A 27,264-nucleotide genomic window follows, 5' to 3' on the forward strand; every position below is an offset into this window, starting at 1 on the left:
GCAGAAACAAATATTATTTCAGTCAGAATGATAAGGACTCACAAAACAAAAACAACCCACACACACACATCCAAGGCCACATGTTACTTTGCTTTTTAAAGTGGAGGTAATGGAGGAGAAGTACCAGTAAGTATGAGAACAGTTGCTAAATCCCTACTACTGAGTCCACCAGTGCAGGGTGAACTTGTTCCAAGCCTCATTATTGAGAATATCTGTTAAGGCAAATACAATAGGAGCAGATATGGAGTTTTAATTCCTAACTTCGAGTTGATGAAATTTAAATATAATCCTTCATTCGAAGGAAGCAATGCTGTTTAGATGGCTATGTGCTGCTTTGTACACCTCATAAAAATACAAGTGGAGTAGTACAGCTCTCTTTATTTTGTCAACTGCTGTATTAGATGCCATACTTGGAAGGAAAATTATATAAAAAATAAATTTACATGATTGAAGTGCAGCGTTCTTGAAGTATTCGTAGGTTTCAATTTCTAATTTTAGAAAAAAACTCTTGTAAGGATGGCGAGTTTTCACTGAAAAACAGAGCATGAAGTATTTTTGAGATACAAAAATATTTTAACCCAAGAATCTACAATGCGAGGACTGGCCAACCATTTTTATATTATGCACAAACTTGTTAATTGGTCTCAATTGTCTGCGTGCAAAGTGATGAAAAATACTAGAGAAAGTTCTGCTTTTACCAAACATCCTAAGAGCAGCCTTTGAGAATGCTGGTTTTGTTTTAGTGAGAGAAATTTCCTATTTCAGTTTCAAATACTTAGCATTTGAAAAACAGCTGCAGGTATTCCTGACATCTTCTTTAAGAGAATTACATGAACGTAATTGATCTAAAAGCATAAACACACCAGATTTATACAAGTACTTGGATATACAGAGGGAAAACCAAAGAAAACTTTCAATCTAGTGATCCAGTGAAATTGAGTGGAATTTCAACACCTAACATAGTTAGATTTTGTAACATGGATAAATTATCTCAGTAATTATGGTGCAGTTACAATCTTTACGAGATAGTCTTCCCACATCACCAAAATAAATAACTGCTATGTGGAGACAACCACACTCAGAATTTCTGCAATTTACAGCGAAGACTTAGTTCTTCTGTTCCCACCTGCTTTGTCAGTGGTCAAAGTGAAGATTACTCTTCTGAAAGAAAGCATTCACAAGGTAATAGAGCTCAACATTCCCTTCTGTCCTAAAGCTCGCTCCTCTGTAAAGTACTGTAAAACAAAGTGAAGATGATCTGCCTCCACCACATCAGCTGTTTGTTATGGTAGTGCAGAAGCACACACAGATCTCTCAACTACAAATATTTTGTTCACTTACCATTGTCACCTACTCCCTTTTCCTGTTTTAGCCTCATAGTTCATGTTTATCATACCATTCTCACATCTAACTTTAGATCTATAAAACATTTTAATATACTTTGAAAACTTAACACAAAAAGTTCAAAGATTAGTCTGACAACTAATTAGTACAACAGATTCTTAATTAGGAGGCCTGTATACTGCTGCAATTGAAGTAGATTATTTATACAGTAAGATAACATATACCTAATTCACAGTGATTTTTCTACTGTATGGTTTCTCTCTAGTCATCCCACTCCTTTTCATGACATTTAGATATGTTGGTATGTTTAATCTCATTTATTTCTACTTCTAGAAGACAATTGTTACATTAGTATGAAGACTTTGGAGACAGAGAAAGCTACATTTTCAAAAATTTCTACAGCATTAGAATTGTTACTATTGAATGAGTTCATAGACTTCTTTGTTCAGGTCCTTCTATCAAAGTAAAATGTACCAATATCTCCTTTGCTCTTCCCAAGCTGCAAGCATGTAAGGTGAAGATTCTGCCCCCAAGCCCCAATGCTCACAGGAAACTGTCTCTGAGGTCATAAAAATGAATGCTATTTCAGTCCCGTAGCAGCTTATGCCACGTACCCACATAACAGGTTTCCAAAATATCAAACTAGCTAAAAAAGACCAGTTAACTAAAAAATTCAAATTCATATCTGACTTCGGGGAAAAAAAGACAACTAAGCAGTTGCATTAAACAAGTAATGAGGCAGTGGTCCCTGATAATTTTGTTATTAAATTTCCAAATCCAGTTCATTGTGGGACTGCCAGCTCTCCAGTTATGGTCCATTTCTAAATTACCCCATTGTATCCACAGAGGAATGTTTTCTTCTGTTGCTCTCTATCTCTCTCCAGCCCTTTGGCCATTCACTGTTTCCTGTCTCACCAGAATACTGTATGGCACTTGCAGCATTGCAGCCTACTGGTGGTGCCACGTGCCAGAACAAAATGATGGTCTGGCAACACTTGTCTAGGTAACACCATATATTAGTGCCTTAACAAAAGCTGTCAGATGAAGAATAGGAGATAGAATCCACTGAAGAAACTTCCTTCATACTTTTATAACAAAAGCAAAGTTGAATGTCGAGTTGACTGAGCAGCTCTTGTTTTCTCTGCTCATTTTACCTCTATCATGTTTCCTTCCAATCTTACGGTTTGTCCACCTTAATTCCAGTGGATTCAGTCTTTGGGAATGAAAACCCATGAAAACTGCAGAAACTCTCATATTTACTGTAAGAATATCTGCAGGGTCATATTACTGGCATTTTAAAAAGCCAGGTTAAGACAACAAACCTTCATTCATCCCTTCCTGTCTGAATGGCCTGTATGTCAAAATACCTGAAAACTGCACTGATACAGTAGAACTTATTTTAACTTGCATTACGAATAAACTGCACATGCTGTTTTACAGACAATATATATTTGTAAACTTGCTCATGCAAAATTAGTGTGCACAACAGGGATATTGGTTTTCTAATCCCCACACCTGTAAAAATGACATTTATGTCTGCTCTTTTTGAACTGTGCCCAAACTCTCTTTTTAATATAATAAATCTTACACATAATTCATCTGCCAGCCAAACCAATTTATGAAGCTAAAACAAAAAAGAATAAAAAGTTATACAAAAAACATGGTGCACCTGGACACTTGATTCCCACCTCCCCCATTTTGTTTACAAGTAGAAAGAATGACTAAAAGAAAAAAAAATCATGGTCACAAAATTTCGACATTTTAATCCTAAACATTACAGGGCAAATGGATGTTGGAATTTATTTCCATACACCATGAGTCAACTTTTTAATTCCCAAATGTGGCCAAATCCACTAAAACAAGAGTGGTTAAACTCTGGACTATGGAAATACATTTCTGGAATAAATGCTAGAAAAGCAATTATGGGAAAAGCCAACTGTCTCCATAAAGGTAAATAAAGTGGAACAATGTGTAGATTAGATACTTTTTCTGTTTCTTACTCATAACCTGTCAATTCAGTGCATCATATGGTTCAACATAATGGTCCCCATTAGACAAACATCTAACTAGTGTCCATTGATTCCAAGTTAGTGGATGATGAATCTTTTTGGATACTTTCAAAGATGGCTGCCAGCTCAGGGTTAGAGCTTATCTGTGACTGAAATTCACTCATTAATGGACTCTTCTCTGCTTCTGGAATGGTTAGAAGTGCTGCTACAGCTCTCATAGCAGATCGTTTTAGTTCATCTTGCTTTTCAAACTCCTGTTTCACTGAGTTTGCCTTTACCTACGGAAAAAATGAAAATATGTTTGAAACTTTACTCAACCCTCCCTCTATACAATCTTAAAAAATGTACCTTAAAAAAAACATATTTCCTCTCAAAATGATCTATGCTCTTAAAAAAAACAACCAAACAAAAAATACCACCAAAAATCTTTTTAGCAGAATTTTTACCAGCAGTTTACAAATAGACTGAAGCTAAACCTACAAATAGAAACAGAACACAGCAAGGTAAGCAGGAAAAAAGTTGTAAGTTGCCAAGTCAACCACCAAATCAAAGCAACTATAGCAGCCAGCCCTTAAGCCAGTAAGGTCAGTAAATGACTTTAAACTGCTATTATCACAGTACTCCCAGCTTCCAGGGGACAGAACTTTTTAAAGAAGTTGACTTTCGTTAGAATAACTGCTTAACCTTCTGTTGTTATTCTCTAAGATATTTCAGTGCTACAAACATAAATTAGAATTAAAGGCAGTCAATTTTCATGATGTGAAATATAGCAGACTAGAGTAATGGAAAAGCAAGGTAAATCAGGCAATAAATGACTGTCAGAGCACGCAGGTGAATCAAGACCAAGCAGGAATGGAAGGAGACTAACTACAAAGATCCAATAATCCTGTAATATAAATGAAGAAGAGGTGGGGTAACTGACAAAAATCTCTAACAAAAGTCTAAACAAAAAGTCTAACAAAACAAACACTACTTTACACTGCCTTCATCGGCCAAATGCTTGTCTGAAACATCATCATCATCAGAAGTGAGATAAACTCACTATTCCAGTTTCAGATTTACAAGCTGCCCAAGTCTTAGCTGATTTTTTAAGGAACAAAATAAAATGCATCAAAGAAACAAGAGGATTTTTAAAAAGAAGCTTACAAATCTCTCTCCATCTGTAATTTAAATACATTTAACACTTGTAAAAAAGATCCATTCATTTCTAATCTAATTATCCTCTCTACTGCAGCTTATCAACTGTAACTCAGGAAACGCTGCAGCAGTACAAAGGTATTCTTTAAACATGAGTTAATTTATATTTCTATAAGAAAACACAAACCAATGAATTTAAAAGAGTTGAAATACCTTAGTTGTACACGTAGCACGCAAAGGTTCAACAAGCCTGTCCAACCTCTGCAGCACTGCGCTCGGACAAAGGGTAGACAGTCTCACCAGCATTAAAAAGGTCAGCATCTGGGGTGAGGAAAAACCCAATTCAACAAGAGTTATGCCTGGCACATATATGGAGATATATCTCCCACCATGCTGTGTAACCTTTTGAACAGTCACACTTAAATTAAAATCGCAAATGTAGCGAAGCACTTAAACATATGAAGTAATATTTTTGCCATTTCCGTCTATCCACTATTTGAAATATTTGACAAAGTCACTGCTTTCACAGAGAAAAATGACAGCTAACCTTAATATCATAGTGATCCTTCAGGCCATCTTCAACATGGTTTAAGAATTCAAATATATCTAGTCTATCCAAACAGCTATCCAATAGAGTATACATGCACTCAAAAGCTGCTTTCCTTATGTCCAACCCATCATCAACTGTGTGCTTAAATGGTCCCATTTCCACCTGTCAGTGAATAAAAAAAAGTTAAGTAAAAAATTATTTTCTTTTAAAAAAATCACCTATTTACATATTTAGCATTGTTTTTCTCAGTTAACTTACCTCTCTGATTAATTCCTTTCTGACTTTTGTTTCATTGTAAAGATGAGGAAGTACAGTATCTAAGAGGTCCCTTATCAAAGATGGTTTATTGTGGGCAGCTGAATTAAAAGTCACTAGGGCTACTCTCCTGACATTGAGATCTGGGTCCTCCAGAGTTTTCAGAAAATCACCTGCAATCACATACAGAAAGAAAGCAACCTATAAGGATCTTTTACATTTGCAACTTTTGAAATATTTTTGCTTCGTTTTAAACTTAGAAAAAGACATACTTAGTGCAGGAGTTATTTTAATGTGACAGACACCTGCTATTTCAGCATGATGACACAAATAAAGGATTAATTATCATCATACGAAAGCTATTCATATACTTGTTATATAGTACTTAATATAATGAAGCAGTAGTAGAAGAAACACTATCAAAATAAACTGCCATCACAATGGCATATAAACTATCTTTTCATGCAAATTAATGAAAATTACATTTAACCTTTCATTTTCTCCATTTATCAAAATTCTCTCAAAATATGCACTAGAAACCAACTTCAATTTCTGCAGTTCAGGAGTTCCAGAACACCTCTCAAGGAAACTACTGATATAACTGATTTTTTAACCCTCAAATTGGCATATACTGAGAATGCCTAAATTACTATAAAATTGGCATACTCAGTATATATTAATGTAGCACCACCTCTCCCACACCCCCTCTACCTTTGGGCATTTTTAAATTAGTTTCTTCTATACTTCTCTAACACAGCAGTATTAAAAATAAATGGCTGCAACAATATATCCTCAAACAAAGTGACTCTTACACCCACCAAAAAGCTGGGTAACAAAACTCAAAATGACTGAGATTTTTAAAGTACTAGATTCTGATAGCTTTTTTTATTGAATAATCAATAAATATTTCCAGAAACCAAAGGGGCAAGGCAAAGGGGAAAAACCTATAAACATAATTCTTGAATATATTACTTAAAAAACAAAAAAGCTTAGTGATGAAAATAACACACAGTAAACTGACTTCATTTCCCTATAAATAAAAACCTTGCTCTCTACAAAACTTTATGCTTTAAATCTTTTCCCTCCTATTAGATTAAGAAGCATAGATCATTTTTTTACAGATCTTTAGACCTGTAATTAAACAAACATAGAACATTCATAACATCTTAAAAAAATCTGCAATACTTTGTTATACAGATGCAAAAATAAAAAAAGCCATAGCATTGCAAAAGTCTTTGTCATACTGATGTTACACTGAAAGCTCTGATTACCTTACTCCTGTATAAAAATACACACAATTCCAAATGCTTTCGACTACAAGCACTACAGAATCATAAACAACCTATATTTACAATTCAAAGCCTGGTAATACTCAGAATAATTCACCCAAGCATACATGTTCTTAAGTGACTGAATGTCAAATATTTTCAAGACCACACTTCTTGGTAAATATAGTACATCTTATTAAATCAAACTGATATAATTCGGCAAAAACACGGAAAGCTTTTTGGATCTCATCCTACTAAAAACATTACCTTCTTGTATTGCCCATCACAAAGTCAATACACAGAATTTTTAATGACATAATTTTTACCGCTCAGAATTCAAATAAATTAGTGTTAATAGAAATAATTGGCTACTATGGAAATATCTTGTAACTCTTCCAACAGTTATCATTAGCAGCTAATTCTAGTATCTTCAAAATACTTACTTCTGGTAACACAAAAAAAAAATTTAAATGTAATTCTCTTGCCTGAAAACATAGAAGCTGTCAGTATAAGAGGAGTACTTACCTATGCAGTTCTTCAAGAGTGGGTCTATGGGTTGAGGATGATCAGAAATAGTGAACTTAACAGCAGTAACCACTGAACTTCGAGCATATGAGGACCCTAATATGAAACAAAAGTGTGAACATGCAAGATTAAAACAGAACAACAGAATCTAAATCATGCTCAATGCCACTCATTCCTCTTAGACTTCTAATACTCTTAAGAACAGCAAACAAAAAATGCTATTTATTGCTAGCAATGCAACATGTAATTCAAATAAACCTACAGAGAGAATATTTTAAACAGGGGAAAAATACCATAACATTGTAAGAAGCATGTAATGTTATCTCCTATAGAAAATGTGAGCAATAAGCCTATTAAAACAGATTATTTATGATCACACATCGGCCTACAAAAAAATTCTCCCGCTTAGAGCAGAGGCACATGAAGAAAACACGTGAATACTGTTCTTGATATGAGACTGATTCATTAATTATGCACAAAAATCTTTCCTAATTCTTAAAAACTTCAGAATCCTTATCTAAAAATTAGGAATATAATAACTGACCCCAAAAGGTCAAAATGTTGCAACTGTTTGTTAATTTGTCCCTTAGTCACCCATGCTCCTTTTCCTTCAAGTTTACAGCACTGTCTTAGACATAACATTGTTAACAGAAATATAATGTCTGAAAGCAGAACACAATTATTGTTGTGTATGACTAACAACTTCTAGTAAACGCAAAAAACCTTAACCTTCCATTGTTGGGGGAAAGGAGCAAAGCTTCCAGACATAACATTTAAGCAAGTAATTTGAAAAACTAGACCCATTTTTAACAGGTATCATAAAGCCATCTGCTCCAACACACACATGCATTACTACTCCTCACCTGATGCCAAGTATCCCTTGAGTCGTGGAAGCAAAGTCTCTGGGTCTATCAACGTAAGCTTGCCCAAGCATTCGGCAACAACATTCCTCGTACCCTCTTCTGCACATTCACAGTGTTTCAGGAGTAAGGCCCAGATGTTCTCAACATATGGTTTGAGACCAATCACTGACGCAGAGCTAATTATTTCTTTCAAGGAATGCAGAAGAAGGTATTGCCTCTTAGGCTGACTGGTTATTTCTTGTAGGACAAATGGCAGATACTCAGGAAGATTGCCAACACTAATACTGCCTAAGGCGTATGATGCCGCTGACTTGACTTCTTCACTAGGAGAAGAGAACGCTTCCAGTATTACAGACTTCAGCTCGATTTGTCCACTTAAGTCAATGTGATGCCCAACTTCCCCAAGAGAAAGCAAAGCCAAAAGACGAATGGAATCTGTGGACCTCGAGTTCTTAACGTCTTGAATGAACTGACCTACGACAGCCGGTCCTTCCTTAGGGCAGGCTCGAGTGAGGGCAGCGACACATTTGGCAATGGAATAGTAAGACTGCTTGTGAGTAAGTGCTGTGCTCTGGGAGTACACTGGACCCGTTAACATGCGCAGTAAATCCATATAGCCTAAATTGTTTGTACCAGTCACAACCAAAGCCTGGAAAAATTCTAGCATGGCACTAAGTGCTCCACCCTGAAGTAGGGGTGATCTTACCAGCCCAATAAGTTCATTGAGAATGGAGCCACTAATCTTTGACAGGGAGGAAGGATATACTTTAGCCAGCGTTGTCAGAAAACTGATGGCCATCTGTGATACGTGCATGTCACTTTCGCTAATCAGAGGTGGAAGCTCATCCAGGACTGCATCAATCATGGCAGCTGTCAAGCTGTCACTGTAATTCTTAATTAAAATATCTAGCGCAGAAAGAGTGCCCAGCTTCAAAGCTCGCTGGTTCTTTCTCAGAAAAGAAGCAAGAATAGGAACTCCTTCTCCAAGGATTGGTCTCAAATCTATCTTCAAAGGAGAACCAGCAATCAATGTCATTGCCTTCACCGTAGTTAATCGAGTGATCTCATTCTTCAGTCTCTCTAGAAAGATCTGAAGTGTACTAGGCAGGTCTGTACCTAGACTGTCACCAAGGCTACAAATTATTTGACCCATGCAAGATATTGCCCTTTCTTTCACCTCCTGATCAATGTCAGCGGCCTTTAATCTTTTGATTGTACAAGTAAACAAATCTTTGATGTAAGGAGTAGCATCAAAGGAAGTAGGCTGGTCTAAAGGACGAATAACCTTTACAAGTTGTTGGGTAACCAGAAGTGCCTCTGATGTTATCTTGTAAAATGGGTCACCAACACAAGCTACAACTGGAGGTACCAATGCTTGAACATGAGGATGAAAGACTTGGGGAGAATGATTGCAGAGGATCACATACAAACAGGACAAAGCATCTATCTTCAGATTAGAAGAACTTGATTTGTCATTCAGTGAAAAGATTATTCCTGGAAGAAACCAAAAAATGTATTTTTAGGGCAGGTATTTATAGTGTCTGCTAGAACACTTTAAAATTTCCAAAGGAAGGCAGCTATACTGAATTTACACCTTCTGGCTCCCCCTCTTTCTGAATGCTTCCAACCCCCTTTAATCACTTTATCCAACCAATTAGCTTTTAAGCTACCTCCCTCAAATGACATGGGTCATTCAATGGTTTATGACATATTTTCTTAATTATAAAGGAACTCTGAACCTTTAACATTTCCAACCTTACTTTTCACCATTACTTCAAAGTTCAACATTTCAAGTTTTAAAAGCTAAACTATGGAAAATATTTTTCTCTGTTCGGATGGAAAAGAAGGCAGTTTGATTTTGGAATTAAGAATCAAATTAACTTCTTTTTTTTATAAAGAAGAAAAAACCTTTAATCTTCTCTTCAAGATTAATGGAAATACATGACTAAAATATTTATATGGATACACATAATAGCAGATTATTTTGCCATTTTCTTTCAACAGAAGCCACACTTCAAAGCTTTTGCAAAAAGCACAGTCGGGACTTCAATATTTTGATGTTTCAAAACTTCCCATACCATTTATTACTAAGTATGTAAGTTAATGCTGTGTTTCTCATACCTGGTACAAGTACAGGAACATGCTGTGTTAGGGCTCCAGGTAACACATTTACTAGCTCAGTCAGCATGTTAAAGCAGCACTGACGAGTCTTAACGCTTTTCTCCTTCATCTGTTTGTGCAAGGCTTTAACTATGTTGGGAACCTGGAATCATCACACATCTGTTAATTGATACAATAGCTGGCATTTCTTTCATTATTGACCACTGGGGGCATATAAAGAAATACGTCCACCTAACCCCCTGATTTCTCTACAGAACTAGTGCAGTTGTAGAAACACTGGGAAATGAAGATTCAAAATAATTGCTTTTTAAAAAAAATGTGATTTAGCTTTGAAAGGTGATCTGCATAAATAAAACTGTAGAGAGCAACAATTGAAAAGTCACCTAAATAATTCACTTAGATGAAGTTTTCCAGCATTATGTTTTCTATTCTGCAAATAAAATATGTTGCAGCAGATTAAGTTTTATCTTGATCTTATGTCTGGATACAGAATGCAGGAAGTAACTTTTGCTTTGGCAATGTGCTAAATGACATAGGACATGCAACTTTTACAGGTGAGTAAACAACTTAAATTAAATAAGCACAAGTCAATTTCAGTTTCTAAGACTGCTGCATTTTTTGGGGCCACTTTACCCAGCTTGCTCTCTATGTTACTACTACAGGACAAAGCACACTGAACGAACTATCCTTATGAACAGGGTGCAATTTTACCATGTCTTCTCAAAGATAACAAAAATCTTTACAAATAACCTGACTCTGAAGCATTGTCAAAGGTGTCTCTCCTTGTTCCATTGCATCAGGATCACAAAGCCAACTTTGCACAGGTCGAGTTTGTTTTAAAAGAGAAAGATATGCATGAAAAACATCTGCTTTAACATTCTCTTCACGTTCTTTGAATCTGGCTATTAAAGCAGGAGATACAGTTTTGTAGAATTCTGGAAGCATTTCGTGTCGTGTGCTAACCACAGCATCCAGACATTTAGCAGCTGCACGTCTCACTTTCCAGCTCATGTCATCATCATCACTATATTCATCATCACTCCCTTGAAAAAATAAATTATGCATATGTTCAAGTCTAGACAAGCAAAGCATCAAGTTTTATTTTAAACAATTAAAAATAACACACTTTTTAAACAATTAAAAAGTTGGGTTCTTTGCATAAGACACACGAAGAAATAGGCTCAGAATTACATTAAAAACTATACATACAAAAAACCTTCTAAACATCCTAACTTGTAATTCTCAGCCCAATTTTTTCACGTTACCCTTCCACACCTATTAATTTAAACTGCAAATAGGAAAAGGAGGTCCCCATCATACTTCCCCATCATAAATAAGCCAGAGTACTGATTTAAAGCATATTCCTTATTCATGACAACAAAGCAACAGTGAATACTAGCTGATGAAGATTCAACAAATTATTCTGTCTGCTTCTTTCTAGAGGCAAATCAAACTATACAATGTCCCCAAAAATACCAAAAAGCATAAAATAAACAATATAGATTTTTCAGGTCTTAAAGCCACAGCTATGCAGCTCACTCCTTCCTTAAGTAATGAGAATTTTATGCCCTCAGTTCAGATTACTTGTGTTTCCAAGTTTTCACAAAGCTTGTATCTGGCAAATGCTTGCCACCATATTAACAATACAATACCTTATGCCTTTCAGTTTGAAACACTTCTAACCTACTGAAAAATACTGAGTCATTTTCAATCAATTCTGATTTTATGCATTAGGTACCAATACATTATAGTGGAAAGTAGTGAGAAGCCTTTCCCATGCTGTATATGTATTTTCAATTCATTAACTGATGTTTTCACTTTATTTATATCATGCCACATCCTTCTGGCTTTTTCCACCTTTCAGGTATTTTAAAATATTTGTCTTGTATTTTATGTTCCCTCTCAGAATTACTGATCCCCAGCATCAACATCCTATACTTTTATTCCAGGAAGTGAGTTCATTAGCCATGTTTAAAAGAGGTACAAAATTTGAATTAAAATGCTGGTACTCAGGAGTACTAACATCTATACCAATTCTCCCAGATGGGTGCAGGATCAAAAGCTCATCCACTCCCCCAAACCAAAAAGAGAACATACCTTGATCATCATCATCACCACCATCAGCATCCATAGCATTTTCATCTTCATCTTCATCATCATAATTGTAATTAGGATCATAAGTAAGATACTTAAGACAAATGTTTATAATAGTAGATACATGAGGATAAACTTCTTTAGGACACCTGTGTAATATAAAATACAATCACTGTCAAATTACTTTGAAGTACTAAAATATTCTTAAAAGATTTCCTGTTGCATGCTGTACTTTGGAGAGAGTAGCCAAGCCACCATCAAGGCATCCCTCTGAACTACAGAAATTCAAAGGGAAGGTCAGAAAGGGCAATGCCACTTTGTAACGGGATCTGCTAGACAGGAAGGTTGCAAAGGAGGCCGACATGCCTTTGGATACCCATTTTTTATTGCCACTACTGGACACAAATATTATCAGAATACTTCCCACCTCTTGTTTGCACAAGTAGCAATGGCACAGTAGAAAGCTTCTAGAGTACAGACATAACACACTGCTTAAGAGCTAAGTTACAATATAGCTAAAGGAACTGTTCCAGCTCAAAGCTTGCAAGAGTAATTTGTATGAAGGAGGCTGTCTCTTGACAGCTTACAACCAAATGACACACTACTAGATCTGAAGAAAGCCTGAAATAGGTACCCATGAATGACTTACCTCCTAACAAAAGATTCAAAGGCTTGAATGCAGTACTCTCGTAGTTCATCATCATCTACATTACAAAACTTTACAACCAAAGGAATTATTTTCTCAAGATATTCACCTGGTAAGATAAAAAAATTAGCTAAGTAATTATTCTCATGGAAAAACTTCAAAGTAAAAGATAATTTATATATTTTTCTTACCTATTCTATGACCTGCTTGCCTACTGATAGCAGCAATACACTGTATATAGGTCCTAGTTGTTGACATGGAATCATTTTTAGACAGTTCTGTCAACAGATGTTCAATGAGGTCAACAAAAACCATATTGCCACAACTCATAACCAGGTGACCAAGAGCAATGATGGTTCTTTTCCTCACAGCAAGTCTTGGGCTGGTCAGCTGGGGGAGCAGACAGGTCAGAATTGAAGGATGGAAGTTAACAAGCAGTCCTCCTTGCCTTAAAACAGACAAAACACAAACTCAAAACCAATTGAATCTAGATAACTTTGTTCATATACTGTAAAACAATCCTTCAAAAATTCCCCAAACATCACAAAGATTCCAATCAAATGTTTAAAATTTCACGTTTTAGAACTTGTTAAAAGAAGAAATAGTTTAAAACATAACTTCAAAACAACAAACATTAAAATAAGCTTAAAACCACAGTTCTCAGAAAGTTAAATAGTAATTGATCAACCAATTATCTTCAATACATTCCCTTATTTTTCCTAAATTAAGTTTCATCTACACGTAACACTACCATATTATTTCATATGACTTTGAATAATTTAATTTTAACATTTGGAAAACTGAAGCTCAAGCTTTAAGCAGTATTTATAAGCATTCACCAGCATATTAAAAGAGAGATGTTTACCTGCTCAGCATATCAGCCATGATATCCAGTGCCTCCAGTTGAACAGACACATCTTCCTGCTTGGCTATAGCACTAGTGAGACGCCCTGTGATCTTTTTGCAAACATTAGCTGCTAATGCAGAACCTAAAAGTACAACAAAACCTCAGCATTTCCATAATATTTTAAAAATACCCCTTTTAACACTAGAGATGATGTTTGTGACTATGGAAAGCAACCCAATCTACATAAAGAAGCTTTTTCCAACCAACAAAACAAGCTTCAACAGCCACTCTGCTAATGTCATGTATGCTCTGCATTAGAGCTGAAAAACTATCTATGTACAAACATACTAAGCAGGAGGGGTTCCTGCCCCAGAAGGTACACACAACAAACAGAGCATTGCTTTTGGAAGGGCAAGCAATGGAAAGTGAAAGCCACAATAAGTCTAGAGCAATAAATGAAAGGAGTATAAGTAAAAATGAAGGTATATACTATATGGTAAGGAAAAGCACAAAAGTAGCAAAATAAAATTATTTTGCACAAGAAGCTACTTAAAAATTAAGTACCTGACTGAAATACTACTGAAACATTTGAGAAAGGCAGGAAAATTTATATACAAGGTATTCTAAAATATAAGTAAAAATGTCTTTATAACAACTTCATAGTTCTCCCTTCCTCTAATTGTCTAACATTGTTTCAAGTAATTATGAGAAGGAACTCCTATCATGGTAACGACTGCCCAGTGGTTAGTACTCTTCTTCACCTGCATGAAATTCTTCAAGTCACATTTTGCAAATTTTAATGTGAAATTAATACCATTCCAACCTATGGTAAATCTAGTTTATATATATTATAGCTCATTCTTAACTACAACTAAAATTAAAATATAACAAGTGGACAGTCTAATGTGTTACCATGGAGGCTAAGAAAAAGAGAACAATGTGTTTCAGTTGAGAGCAAGAAATGACATGTTGTTTATTTTTATATTAGGAATGTTAATTATATTGAAAGACTTGCCTACATTTTTGTTTGAGCTTTACCTCCACCCAAAAATCTTATTTTGTGTAGGCAAACACAAGAGTAAAAGCTTAAAACAACTGACTTAAAATTAGTTATTTATGTAAAGCTTATGCATCTCACTGCTGCTTGATAGAAGCAAGATTTACATGTCAATTTTCAAAAAGGATATTAAAATCAGAGCTTTTTTTTAATTCACGAGACCTCAGTCTCTAAAAATGTAGTTTCCAAAGCCTTTTTAATCACTCTGTAGTCTCATTCATATCCTACACTATGATATCTGAAAAGCACTTGAGTAAAAAAGTAATGCTATTAACTGATGAGCTGATCAACATTAGTGTCTCTTCCAGAGGAAAGACTGCCTTCATTTAAACCTGCAGGTAAGACTTTCACTAATTGAACAGGCAACTGTCAGAAGCACAAGGTACTTCCCAAAACAATTCCTAAAAAGTGAGACAAGACATCACATGGTTAAGGAAAAATACAGGAGTTGTAATCAAATTTAAAGCATATTATCGACCAAAGACCAAGATGAGATTTAGCTATTACTACAGCCTAGATGTGCTCCAACAGGCAATTATTAAAATAGAAGCTTTTACAACTTGTTATACTGAAGTTCATATTCTCTGAACTTGTTTGCCACAGTAATGTAATCCTTCAGTAAAAAATATGTTCTTAAACTATTAAAATTTGGCAATATAGTCAGAAGGAGAAACTGAAAGGGTATTTGTGCCATGTTTTTACCCTAACTGAAATTATTTCCAATGCTGAAACCTCTTCCCTAAAACCTCCAGCTTTTTAAATTTTTTTGAATTAGTAAATGATACAACTACATAAAGTCTTGAGTACAAAATGCCTTACCACTGGAAGCAGGGGGAAGTTCTCCAATCACAGTTTTAAGACCAATGCTTGAAATGTCACGTAACTGTTCTTTATCTGAAAGCATGTTTGTACACAGGGTATCTACAATGGTCTCCACTTGATACTCCTTCACTTTACTCACCAGAGGTCCCAGGCTGTATAAACAAGAGAAGAGTATTAACTTGGCAACAATATTATTTCAGTATTTTGCATTCAAGTCATAAACTTCAGCTTGGTTTCGGTAGCCACACAAAGCAGAATTTTAAAAACTGAAAACCCTCATCTGGTTGGACTGATAACTTGCCTCCATAAATCTAGTAACAAAACACTTGTTTAGTTCATGTTTCTTATTTGGAGCTGGAAATTCATTTTGTATGGCTGTTCTGCTTCAGTCTCAAAACCACAGTCCCTCTTATTTCTCAGTTCACAACAAGTTTTACAACAAAAATTAACCTAGCCAGAGCCATCAGTTTACATGCTTGACCATCAGTGTCTGCATAATTCACAAACAAGTAAACAATATTCTTAATTACTGCATCTTTATTCTATACAACATTTGGATTCAGTCACGGCTCTATGCAGTAAAACAAACCCAAACACATCTTCCATCCCCAAACCTGTTGTATGTACCCCATTGCTGTTACTCTTTTTTCCATGTCCAAGAATTCACAGGGGCAAGACCTAATTTTTATAAGAAAATGCCCATCAGAAGCAAAAGGCAGAAAGCAAGAGCAAACAGGACATGGACAAGCAAGCCCTTGCACTCAAGCACTACCTGCACGATAGTAACCAGAGTAAGGTTCAGAGTTTTGCCATCAGGGGTTTGTCACCATGTTAGGCAAACCTGGAGCTCCTCTTTCAATGGCCATGCTCACAAGGCCCTACTTCCCATGAACTCAGAACAGTGCTTGCACTCGAGGCACAACACTTGGATTAACACCCAGCAATACACAACTCCCGAGGCAATCACACCCAGCACTTCCCATGCTTTCCTTCGCAAACCATAACCTGCTTGGTTTCTTTCTCTCCTTACCCAATCATGTGGGTACTCATGTGGTAAAACCTGCTGAAAATACATGTGGGGGGCGGGGGCAGGGGAAGGGTGGGCAGAGAGGCAGCAAAGGCAAGACGCACTTGCCAAAACCAGACAATGAAGTATCACTTGCAACTTACTCCATTTTGTTAATGCACAGAACTTGGAACTAATTTGAGATTAGTCAAACTAGTGCACAGACATCTGCAACTGATGCTTTATGATCAAACCAATGCCACAAATTCAGAAAGATTGCAATTTATTCAATTTGCAGAGTATTTAATGAAGATTTACATATAACCTTAAAATAAATACACAAGAACAACTTTGGGGTTACATTTTTAGAAAGTACAGCATACAGATAATCTCAAGAGAACTCTTAGTTGAGATACTGACTGGTATCTGATCAAAGGCATAAAGAGAAGCCCTTTAAGTGCACAGAAATGAAGACGTAATGGATGGTTTCTCACTTGCTATAGCAGCTCCTGCAGAAATTAACAGTTCTGACAGAGACCCCTTCCTCATGCCCTAAGCTGGCACTACCCTTTAATTTAGGGAAGGGGCACTGCACTGGATTCTTTAGATTCGATTAAACTATCTCTACAGCCCTGAGAGTAAGAAGGGCTTTAGAGGACCATATCCACAATCTAATCTGCTCATTTTACTGCTTCAATTATGTTAAATTATTAATGATTAAAATAATTTCTGAACACTAATACAGGTAAAGACTTCTTGCCTCTAACTTAAAAACTCCTGCTAAATCTGTACACAAACATCTGCTAACACAAATTATTACCAATAATTATCTGAGACACAAATACACGTCTGCAGTTGAAACATTTTCTCCAGTTGCTGAAAAAGCTCACAGCTTTCTTCACAACTTGATTTGACTCTTCAGTCAAGCTTTTCCTTCACCGTGATTCACTGACACATCTATATATAGTTTCTCTTCATACACACCACTGTCAGTCAGTGGCTACTCACAGCACTGTTGCATGCATCTACTCTTGGTGCATAGTAAATTGTTTTGCAAGCAACACAAGTATAAATCAACTTGAACAGAAACCTGTAGAATTCTAAGGTACAATGACTCCATAGTAGTCCAGAGAAATTAAACTCCCTGTGCGTTTCAGTCAACAGACTACAGTACACAAGGTTAAAAACCCCTTGTTTTAAACCTGAACTGTTGAACGACTACTGAATTCTTTTGATTTAAATATGCTTATTTTTCAAAATGCAGCCTATGAGTAATTAAAATAATCACAGTAAAGGCCAGTCAATAAGATTAATCTCAGCTAAGAATCGGAAACACTTTTTTGCTAATGTTTTAAAGATGACCAAACCACTGGAATGATATTAACACACACTATAAATTACAGCTTCTGGGAAGTATTAAGCCATATATTACCTGAATCAGCACCTTCAGTCTTATTTATTCAACCTATTAGTTCAGCAAATCAGACATAACAATTGTGAAGTAAATTTTACAAAATATTATCTCAAGCTTTTCTGGCCTTCAAAAGCAGTAAATATCACTTATAGACCTTATTATTAGTTCCAGATTACAAATCAATCTTATCAGAAATTGAAAATAAACTATAACCTTCTTGTATCAAATCAGTTCTGACTCCAAAGCTTTTGCACTTAAGCATGTATTTTACACACCTGAAGGCCATTTTGGATAGTTTTAAGTGCTCTTTGATCTTTTCCCTTTCACTAGCCAATATTTTGTGTCTAGGTTCTCTCAAAGTAAAAAGCTCATTCAGCTGCCTATGGAAATAATCAGCAACACACCGTCTCCTTTAAGTTACACACATTTGGAAATAAAGGTGTTCATAGCATAGCTCCTTATTAGGAAGCTGAACACCAACACATAATCAATTATAATCTCCAACTGGCATATTTTAACAGCTATGGAATAAGCACATTTATTTACAAAGAAGAAATTAAAATTCACAAATTTAAAAAAACCCCACATTATTCAAATCACTAGTATAGCATGATGTGCATAGAAAGTGCTTTAAAGCTGCTGAACTGGATCAGCCACACAGCAGCCAATACATGCATCATCCTGTTCACACTAATGACTCAGACTCACAGCGTCAGGGAGAGCTCCCTACATTGAACTACTGCCCAGAGAAGTCACTCTGATAAATGCAGAGAAACTGCAGTACCACAGGGAGGAATCGCTGAAATGCTTACTTTAATTCCACCTTCTTTTCTCACTCTAGATAGATTTGGGTATGTTTGGCTTCTTACTGGTTTCAGGAAAGATTTCACAGTGTGAATCAATAAAAATTTCTATTTGTAGGTTTAAATGGCAGAATATCAAAGTGTTCAAGATGAGAAACAGCTCATCCTTAAGCTGCAACACTGAACACATGAAACAATTAATGTGCAATTTGGGCCAACAGAGCATTACAAATTATCAGATTATCAGCAATGAGGAACAAGCGATACCAACACAATACCTACGCTTAGACAAACCACACTGCTTGACTACACCTCAGGGACATAATCTTAATCAAGCCACAGGCAGTGTAACTACTGCTGCCATAAGGTGCACAGGATACCATGCTGGACTATACTCACAGCTATAAACTAAGGATGTGCTGTAAGAATAGCCTTTTCCACATTGGCTGATGGTAAAACAGCCTATGGCTATCAGGTAAATCATAAATCATTCCTTCAAAAATTGGAGACAACAAAAATACATTTAATATTTTACATGCAGTTAAGAAAAACAAGGTAAACAACCTGTTGTTACTGACATAGGCTTCATTTACTGCCTGCAGTAAGAAGCTTAACAAATAAAACTCAGTTCCCTTCTGTAGGGTCAAAGACTACAGCAGGCCAACTTTTACTTCAAGACTACTAATGCAGCTCATTAATTTTCATTTTTATTCAGAAATTAACTGGACAACTGTTTTGCAAAGTAGCTACTCAAATACCAATGAACCCAAAAACTGACTTCTCCTTTGCTTTTACATGGTTTATCCTGCCCCAAACAAGCATAATGTAATTGAAAGGAGCAAGAACAAAATCATCAGTGTGCTTTGTAGAGATAATAAGAAAAAAGTTCATTGGCATTTTAACCAATGGAGCTCCTCTCTTACTCAAGGGTGAAAGCGAGCAGTGGATAAGGCAAAACCATGAACACTGCTCACTTGTTGCTACGCTCACCTAAAAATAAATACTGCTTTATGGTTGCTCTGAGTTGTTTCAAATCTGCCGTGTTCAGTGACCTCGAGAATCAAATCTTCAAAGAGTGACTCTTATGCAAGAGTTTTATTCAGAGCATTTCAATTGATCTACCTGTAAAGAAAGTTCCCCTAACAAGCTCCAACACCTTTCTCCCTTCCTCAAGGAAAAATCTATCTCAAGTGCAGATTGAAAAGAATATTGGGCTGTCTTAAATCCTCTTTCTATGAGAGGGAATTGATACTTTAATGGGTCATAAAGGGTCTGATAAAAGTTACTGCTAACAGTCCTTAAAGTTCATCACAGCATTTCAATTAAGAGAGATCTAAAGACAGTTTATGCTTTCTTCAGCTGGAAGTGCCAAGAAATCCTTAACAGAAATACACAAGAGCACAAAATATTTAAAATTTAAAAAGCCAAGAAAAATATGCTGGCTGAAATTAACTTCCCAATGAATCAGTCTTACATGGAATGTTGAGGCAGATGGAAGATTTCAGATCAGCTTGAACTGTCTTAAAAAACCTACAGCTTAGTAGTGTTCAGCCTCTCCCATCCTTCACCCCTGCCAATTTTTCTACCAACAGGTAAACTGCAGGAGGAAAGCAATAAGCCAGAAGAAAACTAAGTCCCTAAACCAGTCTGTCACAAAACCAGGTAAGGAGCAGTCTGAGAAAAACAACAAGGAGTACAAGAACAGCAAACAGGAAGCAGCAGTAGTATTAGGCTTAAAACTAACATGAACTGTATTTTGAGTACAAGCTGCTTTAAGAAGAGAATACTCTAAAAAAGAGTGGTGTTTTTTGTTGTTTGGTTTTTTTTCTAATTCAAAGCATAGCTGCAAGTGATTGGGACACAAATAAAAACCAAAAAACCACAACTTGATATGATCCAGAAGGTACACATGTCCGCCTTCTACACCGATGGTCATAATTCACCTGAAAACTTCTCTATTATGTTTCTTGTCCCATTAAAGTAAATGTAACACTGTTCCTTAACATTATCTGGAATTCTCAAAAACACTCCAAAATTGAAGAGATTCAGTCACATTAGTTAAATCCAAGAGTTTTACCAATATATCAAAGTAAATTTAAAAATTGAAGAACTGATAATAAGAACAGGATGTGCACACACACAGGAAGTCATCTATTTTTTCATTCTCTTCCCTTTGCAATCTTTCTTTAACATTTTAGTAAGCATTACTTGTACTTTAGACCCTACATTCTAACACTGCCATTAAAGATGGTGATGTATGTCTCTATGTGCATTAATCTAAACTTCAGGACAACTTTAGGATGTACATTAGAAATGTATGCTAAAATGTAACTTTTCCATAAAATGCTATTGCACACAAGGACAATTCTAAGCCTGAGCCAAGTTTCACAACAATATGCTCTTCTGATTGAGTACCAGCAATCAGTTTCAAAATCATGAAAACATAAGGAACAGATATTCCAGAAGTTTCAATTAAAAAGAAACCGGGTATTTTGTGTTGTTATGAAAAGGATAGGGGTAAGACACATTTTAAAAACACTGCATCCCTGGTGACAGTAGGGAAAAAGTAGTGACAGTTATAGTGCTAATATACCTAACATCACTAATATCTGGCTTGAAACTTGACATTCCAACACCCATTTGTCTGTGCAAGGTTTTGGTTACCATCACTTACAACACTTCAGAAGCTGAAGCAAACACTGCTTCTAAGTACATAAGCAGAGGTACACGCAGGCTTTTCTGCTTTGCTAGTCTGACAGGGCTAAACTACAAAGAATAATGAGCTAAAACAAACTTGGCTAGTCACAATGTGAAACTTCTCAAGCTCCAAGTTCACTCCAATCCATACCTCATGGAATGTAAGTAGTGTATATGAAGTATTAAAAAAAAACCCTAAGTTTACAAACAAGAAACATTCTCAGGAACACTATATGCCTCCTAAGAGAGGCCCGCTTTAAAGCACACAAAAATCAGAGTGGCCAAGAACAAAAAGTCATAAGAAATGTAGCACCTCTTCAAAGGGTGCTCTGGAAAAGTCACACCATCTGTAAAGCTCAATAAAGTGAGGAAGAGAGGGCAGGGAAGCAACAGAAGTCTCTGAAAGGCAAGTAAATGCACCCTGATCCCATAAAACACTTACAGTTCCTGTAAAGCTTGTAAAACTATCAGCACAGTGTTCTGAATGTTAATGAAGAGGTAAGTTCCACTTTGATAACTGAGGCCACATCTTTACCATTTCATGTTTTCATGTCTGCTTGAAAACAACTCTAATACTACAATTCTTCCCCTGCACATCATCTAAGGTCTCAGCATCAAGTATCAATGTGGCAACTACCACTGAATTATAAGCTTTTTCTATCTATTTAGCAATCAAGAATTGGCACCAAAGAGCAAGTGCATCACTCAAACACTTCCAGCAAGGACTGCATGTGCTATTTGGTGCCTGAAACCCCAAATATTAATCCCCAACGTCAACAACACATAGTTTTTCATGTTACAACCATTAAGGCAGGTAGTCTACAAGAATAAGGGTTCCTTTGGGGACATAAATTTCAAAATTATTTTGTGAAGCAGTGGTCCTTTGAGTTTTCAAAAGTGCTTTATATTGTTCAGTCATTATACAATTCTTTACATCATAAAAAAAAGAATACCTACCATTTGACAGCTAAGTTTTGTACCTCACCATTTTTATCTTCCAATAATTTCAAAATCATCTTCACCACCTTCCTTTCACTGTCATCATCCAGCTTGATAGAATCTTTCTGAAGTTCTGTCATCAAGTCATTAGTAGCCATAAACCTGACAAAAGATGTGAGATAATTATTGCTAAAGGGATATGGGTTATTCACAGTGCTTAGGATTCAAAATTCTCAGTTTCCATAATTTGTTACCAAACAAATGACATTTAACATTGAGTTATCGTTGTCTGTTTTGTGATGCAAGTAGCATGTATAAAACAGAAAGGAAGAAAAACTGTATTTGAAAATGATAACTGAGCTAGGTCATCACCTTTCTCTTACGAGAACAGCTACATATTTTACTTCCAGCATTTACATTATATTGCACATGATCTTCACAAAGAAAAACTGACACTTTCACTGATTTTAAGTAGTCCTTTCATAAGCTATGCTGATGTTGTAAAAAACAAGCTTTTTTATAACTGTTTAAAAAAAACTGATCTCTGCTCTGAGTTTATTTTAAAACAAGTTTTAATCAAGAAGAAAAATATAGTTTCTCAAACATTCTCCCATAAAATTCACAAAAGCCAAACTTTAATTAATGAAGGGAGAAATAAAAGTTAAGCTTATGTTCCATGTGGTTTTCATTTTCTTGCCTTGTACAGACTAGCTTGTTTACAGCCAGAAAACAGAGCTGATCACATTTATCCAGCCCTCAATACAGGGTGCCACAGTGAAGAACAAAATTAATTCTTGAGAGATCAAGCAAATAAAATCATCTTCATATGAATTAATTTACTATTTAATAACAGTCAATATCTACCAATAGAAGAACATACTGAAAAATTACTTTGCAAAAATATTGCCTTTATGCCTTCTGTTTCTTTTCAATCTGAAGTCTGTTTCACAATCCATTTTTCTTTTGTAAGTGCCCTCTCTTCTGAGAAGCAGCAGTACAGATGTATTACTCAATTACAAATCCCACGGGCCTCGCTACTGACACCAACCCCCACTCAAAACTCCAAACAAGGGTTTGTAGTTAAACAGCTAAGGGTGACATTTGGACTTCAGGCACATCAGCCTCAAGTAGACATCACTTCAGCTCAGGTCAAGCTTGGAAGGTTATCTCTGCAGCTTGACATGCCAGATACTACTTTTTACTGAAAACAAAAGCCAAGACTCTGCATAATCTTAATATGCATCACCAATGTCAGATGCCTAACCTCACATAACGGACCTCAGCTTGTCCTGTCTTTTAATAATTCCAGTCTAATGGTCTCAAGGTGTTTCTAAGGTAAGACCTCACCCCTTTTTCACTCACTCCAACAGTCCCACTAAAGCAAGCCTGCAGTCTGACAGGAACCAGATGTGCACAAAAACAGGCTGGGGAGGCAAAGCATCAGCTTTTAAGCACAGTAATTAAAAAGGCTACTTGGTAAGTAAAGATAACAGATAAGACCTAATTTAAGCATATACATTTTCACACAGTGAATATATACATATTCACACAGTACTAGAACACTCAAAAACTGTCTCCAAGTTACTGCTGCATTTACCTCCTTTTCTTAAAAACTCTGGCCAATAGCTCCTATTTCCTAGCCTTAGAAGGTCATGTCCACTCATCACTGTCTTGTCAGTTCCTGAAGTAAGCACAGCATGCACATCCTGCTGAGGTGCACCAGCAGCCTCTGCATGCAACCACAACAGGGTTCTCTTGGTAGACTTCTCCACTGAAACATGCAAACCAACCCAAACACCACAATGGGGCAGAGAGACCAGGCAGCTTTAGTGTAAAGCTGCTGGTATTTAGAAACGTAGTTTTAAGTAGTTTCAATGTGACTTTTAGTCACAATTTGCCCTGCCTGCACATCAAACTTCACCTGATGCAAAGCAGGCAGCATGTCAGCAGCTCCTCACAGCCTGTACTCAGAGCACTCATTCTCCTGCTGCAGGGAGGACATTCCTTCTCCCATGGCCAGACTGGAAACTGCCACCTTACCTGACTGAACTTAAGCCCAAGCTTCTGTGTGGACAACACAATCACAAGTATGTACATCTTCCAAGAAGTACATATTCCAGCTCTGCATGGGACAGGTCAGTTTATCAAGAAAAACGAGGAGTACTTTTTACAGTAGACTGCTTACTTGAATGGTTGTTTTACACTCTGCTCCCTGGTATCAACAGGATAACTACACTGTCCCTATTCAAACAGACATGATCAAAGAACAAATGCACTTACAATTACTGAAACTAAATACTATTTTATGCATTATGCAAATACACAATACACATAAAGTTTCATAAAATGTTACTCCATAACAGCCAGTTGGTAAAGGCGTATCATCACTCTTTTTTTTATGGTTTGTAACGTTAGATTTTAATCTATGTAAAGACATTTTTTTTGTTTAACATTTGAGAATTTCAAAATTGTTCAAAGCTACTAGAACAGAATTTCTGAAGTGTGCTCTACTAAAGGAACTACACAAGAAGTTTTAATTACACACAGCTGGGAGGAAAAAAAGTGTTTGCTACAATTGCACTGGACAGGTATAACCTAGCCCTTCTATACAGAAAGTTTTTAACTCATAAAAATCAGTATCACAAATCCACTGGAACTTACTGTAAATCCTCCTCCCCATAAGTACAAAATGGAAATTTCACTTAATCACAGAAACAAATTAGTATGAAAACAGTAAAAAAATCTTGTAACATTTAGAGGAAAAAATGTTTCAGTCTAGTTTCAGAACAATTTAAAGAAATCAGGCAATTTTAGTTTGTCTCTTTTTAGACTAATCACTATTTTATTTACAAAATTTCTAGTCTGAACTCTCCAGGTAATATAAAGCTATTAAAATTTGAAAGAAATTGACACAAAAATCCCATATCAAATTTGTGTCCAGTGCTAAAACACTCTGTCAAAACCTAATGAGATTATTCAAAAGATCTATATATCATGACCTCTGTTTTCCTTTAGATTTTAATACATTGAGACTTGTTTGGATGACTTTAATAATAAACTAAGAACTGTGATGCTGCAGCAAAGCAACAAAAAACAAGTGTATTTTATGCCTTTTTTCTCTGTCTGTATTGATATACTCTCATAGACAAGTAAAACCTTCAAACTTGAATTTCTGGTTGCACTCAATACCAAAACAATGTAATTATTTTTAACCTAATGCTTTGCCAGAGGTACTGTGTAAATGCATTATCTCTGCTGTTTTTTAATTGTATTATTTTATTTTATGAAATTTTACATTTCATCTGCTATTAATTTATTACGAAGCAAGCGAATGTTCCAATGAAAAGTAGTGCTCCTGTGACAGATCCTGAACTCAAAACTAAATCCAGTCCCCGTAAGACTTAACTGGATTTCTCTATGGATGCACAGGGGTGGTAGCAAACTACATGAGGAGCACAAAACCCCACTGTCTAAAAGACACAGCATCCAGAAGGATGTGAGCTGAGGATCACAGAATCGTCTGGGTTGGAAAGGAGCTCTGCAGATCATCCAGTCCAACCCCTGTGCAAAGACAGGGTCATCTAGGGCAGGTGACACAGGAACATGTCCAGGTGGGGTTTGAAAGTCTCCAGAGAGGGAGACCCCGTGACCTCCCTGGGCAGCCTGTTCCAGTGCTCTGCCACTCTCAGTGTAACAAAACTCTTCCTCATGTTGAGATGGAACTTATTGTAGTTTAGTTTATGTCCATTCCTCTGAGTCCTGTCACTGCGCACCGCTGAAAAGCGTCTGGCACCATCCTGGCACCTCCCTTTGAAAGAACTGTATGCAGGTCTATATTGAAAGAACTATATAAGGTCCCCTCTCTTCTCTAGACTAAACTCACCCAGCTCCCTCAGTCTCTCCTCAAAAGGGGGATGCTCCAGTCCCTTTACCATAAGGCCCTCCACTGCACCGTCTTGAATCTGCCCTAATGGTTACCCCTTCCTGCTTCTATTTGTAGAATCGCAGGATCCATATTTTTTGAAGTTGGGAAGAGATGAGAGAGGTCACCTCATCCGACCTCTGCTGCTCAAGGCAGGGTCAGCGACAGCTGTTTGCTCAGGGCTTCTTCTCTTCGGCTTCTGAGCATCTGCGAGCTCAGGAATTCAGACCTCCACCCTCGCCTGTCCCCACGCGAGTCAGCAAACCTGGCGGCCGCTCGGCTTCTCCCAGCTGCTGGAGATCTCTGCCCACGATGCGTGGAGGCCTCGGCGGTGCCCGCACAGCCGCGCCCCGTCCTTCACGGGCAGCGAGAAGGGGGGATCCCCTCACGGGAACTTTCTTCCCGGGCTAGCACCATCAGATTCGCGCCCAGCCCCGCAGCCGCGGCGCGGACAGCCCGGGCCCGCGGCACCGGCCCCGCCGCCGGGCACCTGCCCCCGCCCGGGCCGCCGCGGCACCAGGCCCGGGGCCGGCGCGCAGGCGGCCGCAGGGGCAGCGCGGGAGCGGGGCCGGCGGAGGGCGCGGAGGGACGGCGGCGGCGGATCTCACCTGAAGTCCTTGTCGCTGGATGTCATTTTCTCCAGCAGGTTGGAGATGTGGTACGAGGCGCTCGCCATGTTGACGGACCCGGCCGGGGCGCGGGGGGAAGGGAGAGGAGGAGAGCAGAAGGCGGCGGCGGCGTCTTCCCGGCCTCGCCGGCTCCACTTCGCCCGCGGCTGCAGGGGCCGGGCCGGGCCGGGCCGGGCCGGGGGCGGCGGGGCGGGGGCGGCAGCTGCAGCGGACGCGGCGGGAGGGGCGGGGAGGCGCGCGCGGCCGCTCGCGCTCGGCGCCGGGTCGAAGGCCGGCGCTGTTGATTGGGTCCGCGGGCGGGCGGGAGGCGCGTGCA

General features: G+C 37.4%; 1 protein-coding gene across 1 annotated transcript; it reads right to left on the reverse strand.

Annotated features, from left to right (window-relative positions):
- Nucleotides 1–361: 361 nt before the first annotated feature.
- On the reverse strand, nt 362–27,264 carry CAND1 (cullin associated and neddylation dissociated 1). The gene is made up of 15 exons (XM_071423470.1): nt 26,928–27,264; nt 22,416–22,559; nt 15,536–15,690; nt 13,678–13,801; nt 13,004–13,260; nt 12,816–12,921; nt 12,170–12,315; nt 10,823–11,115; nt 10,073–10,214; nt 7,952–9,445; nt 7,089–7,184; nt 5,299–5,468; nt 5,038–5,202; nt 4,704–4,811; nt 362–3,631 (listed from the first exon to the last, which is right to left on the reverse strand). Exons 1-15 carry the CDS (start codon nt 26,993–26,995, stop codon nt 3,407–3,409), a joined length of 3,693 nt encoding a protein of 1,230 aa, XP_071279571.1. The 5' UTR covers nt 26,996–27,264; the 3' UTR covers nt 362–3,406.

Source organism: Agelaius tricolor, unplaced genomic scaffold (assembly GCF_023055355.1).
Source record: "Agelaius tricolor isolate 1412-34295 unplaced genomic scaffold, bAgeTri1.0.p SCAF_3, whole genome shotgun sequence".
Taxonomy (NCBI): Eukaryota; Metazoa; Chordata; class Aves; order Passeriformes; family Icteridae; genus Agelaius; species Agelaius tricolor.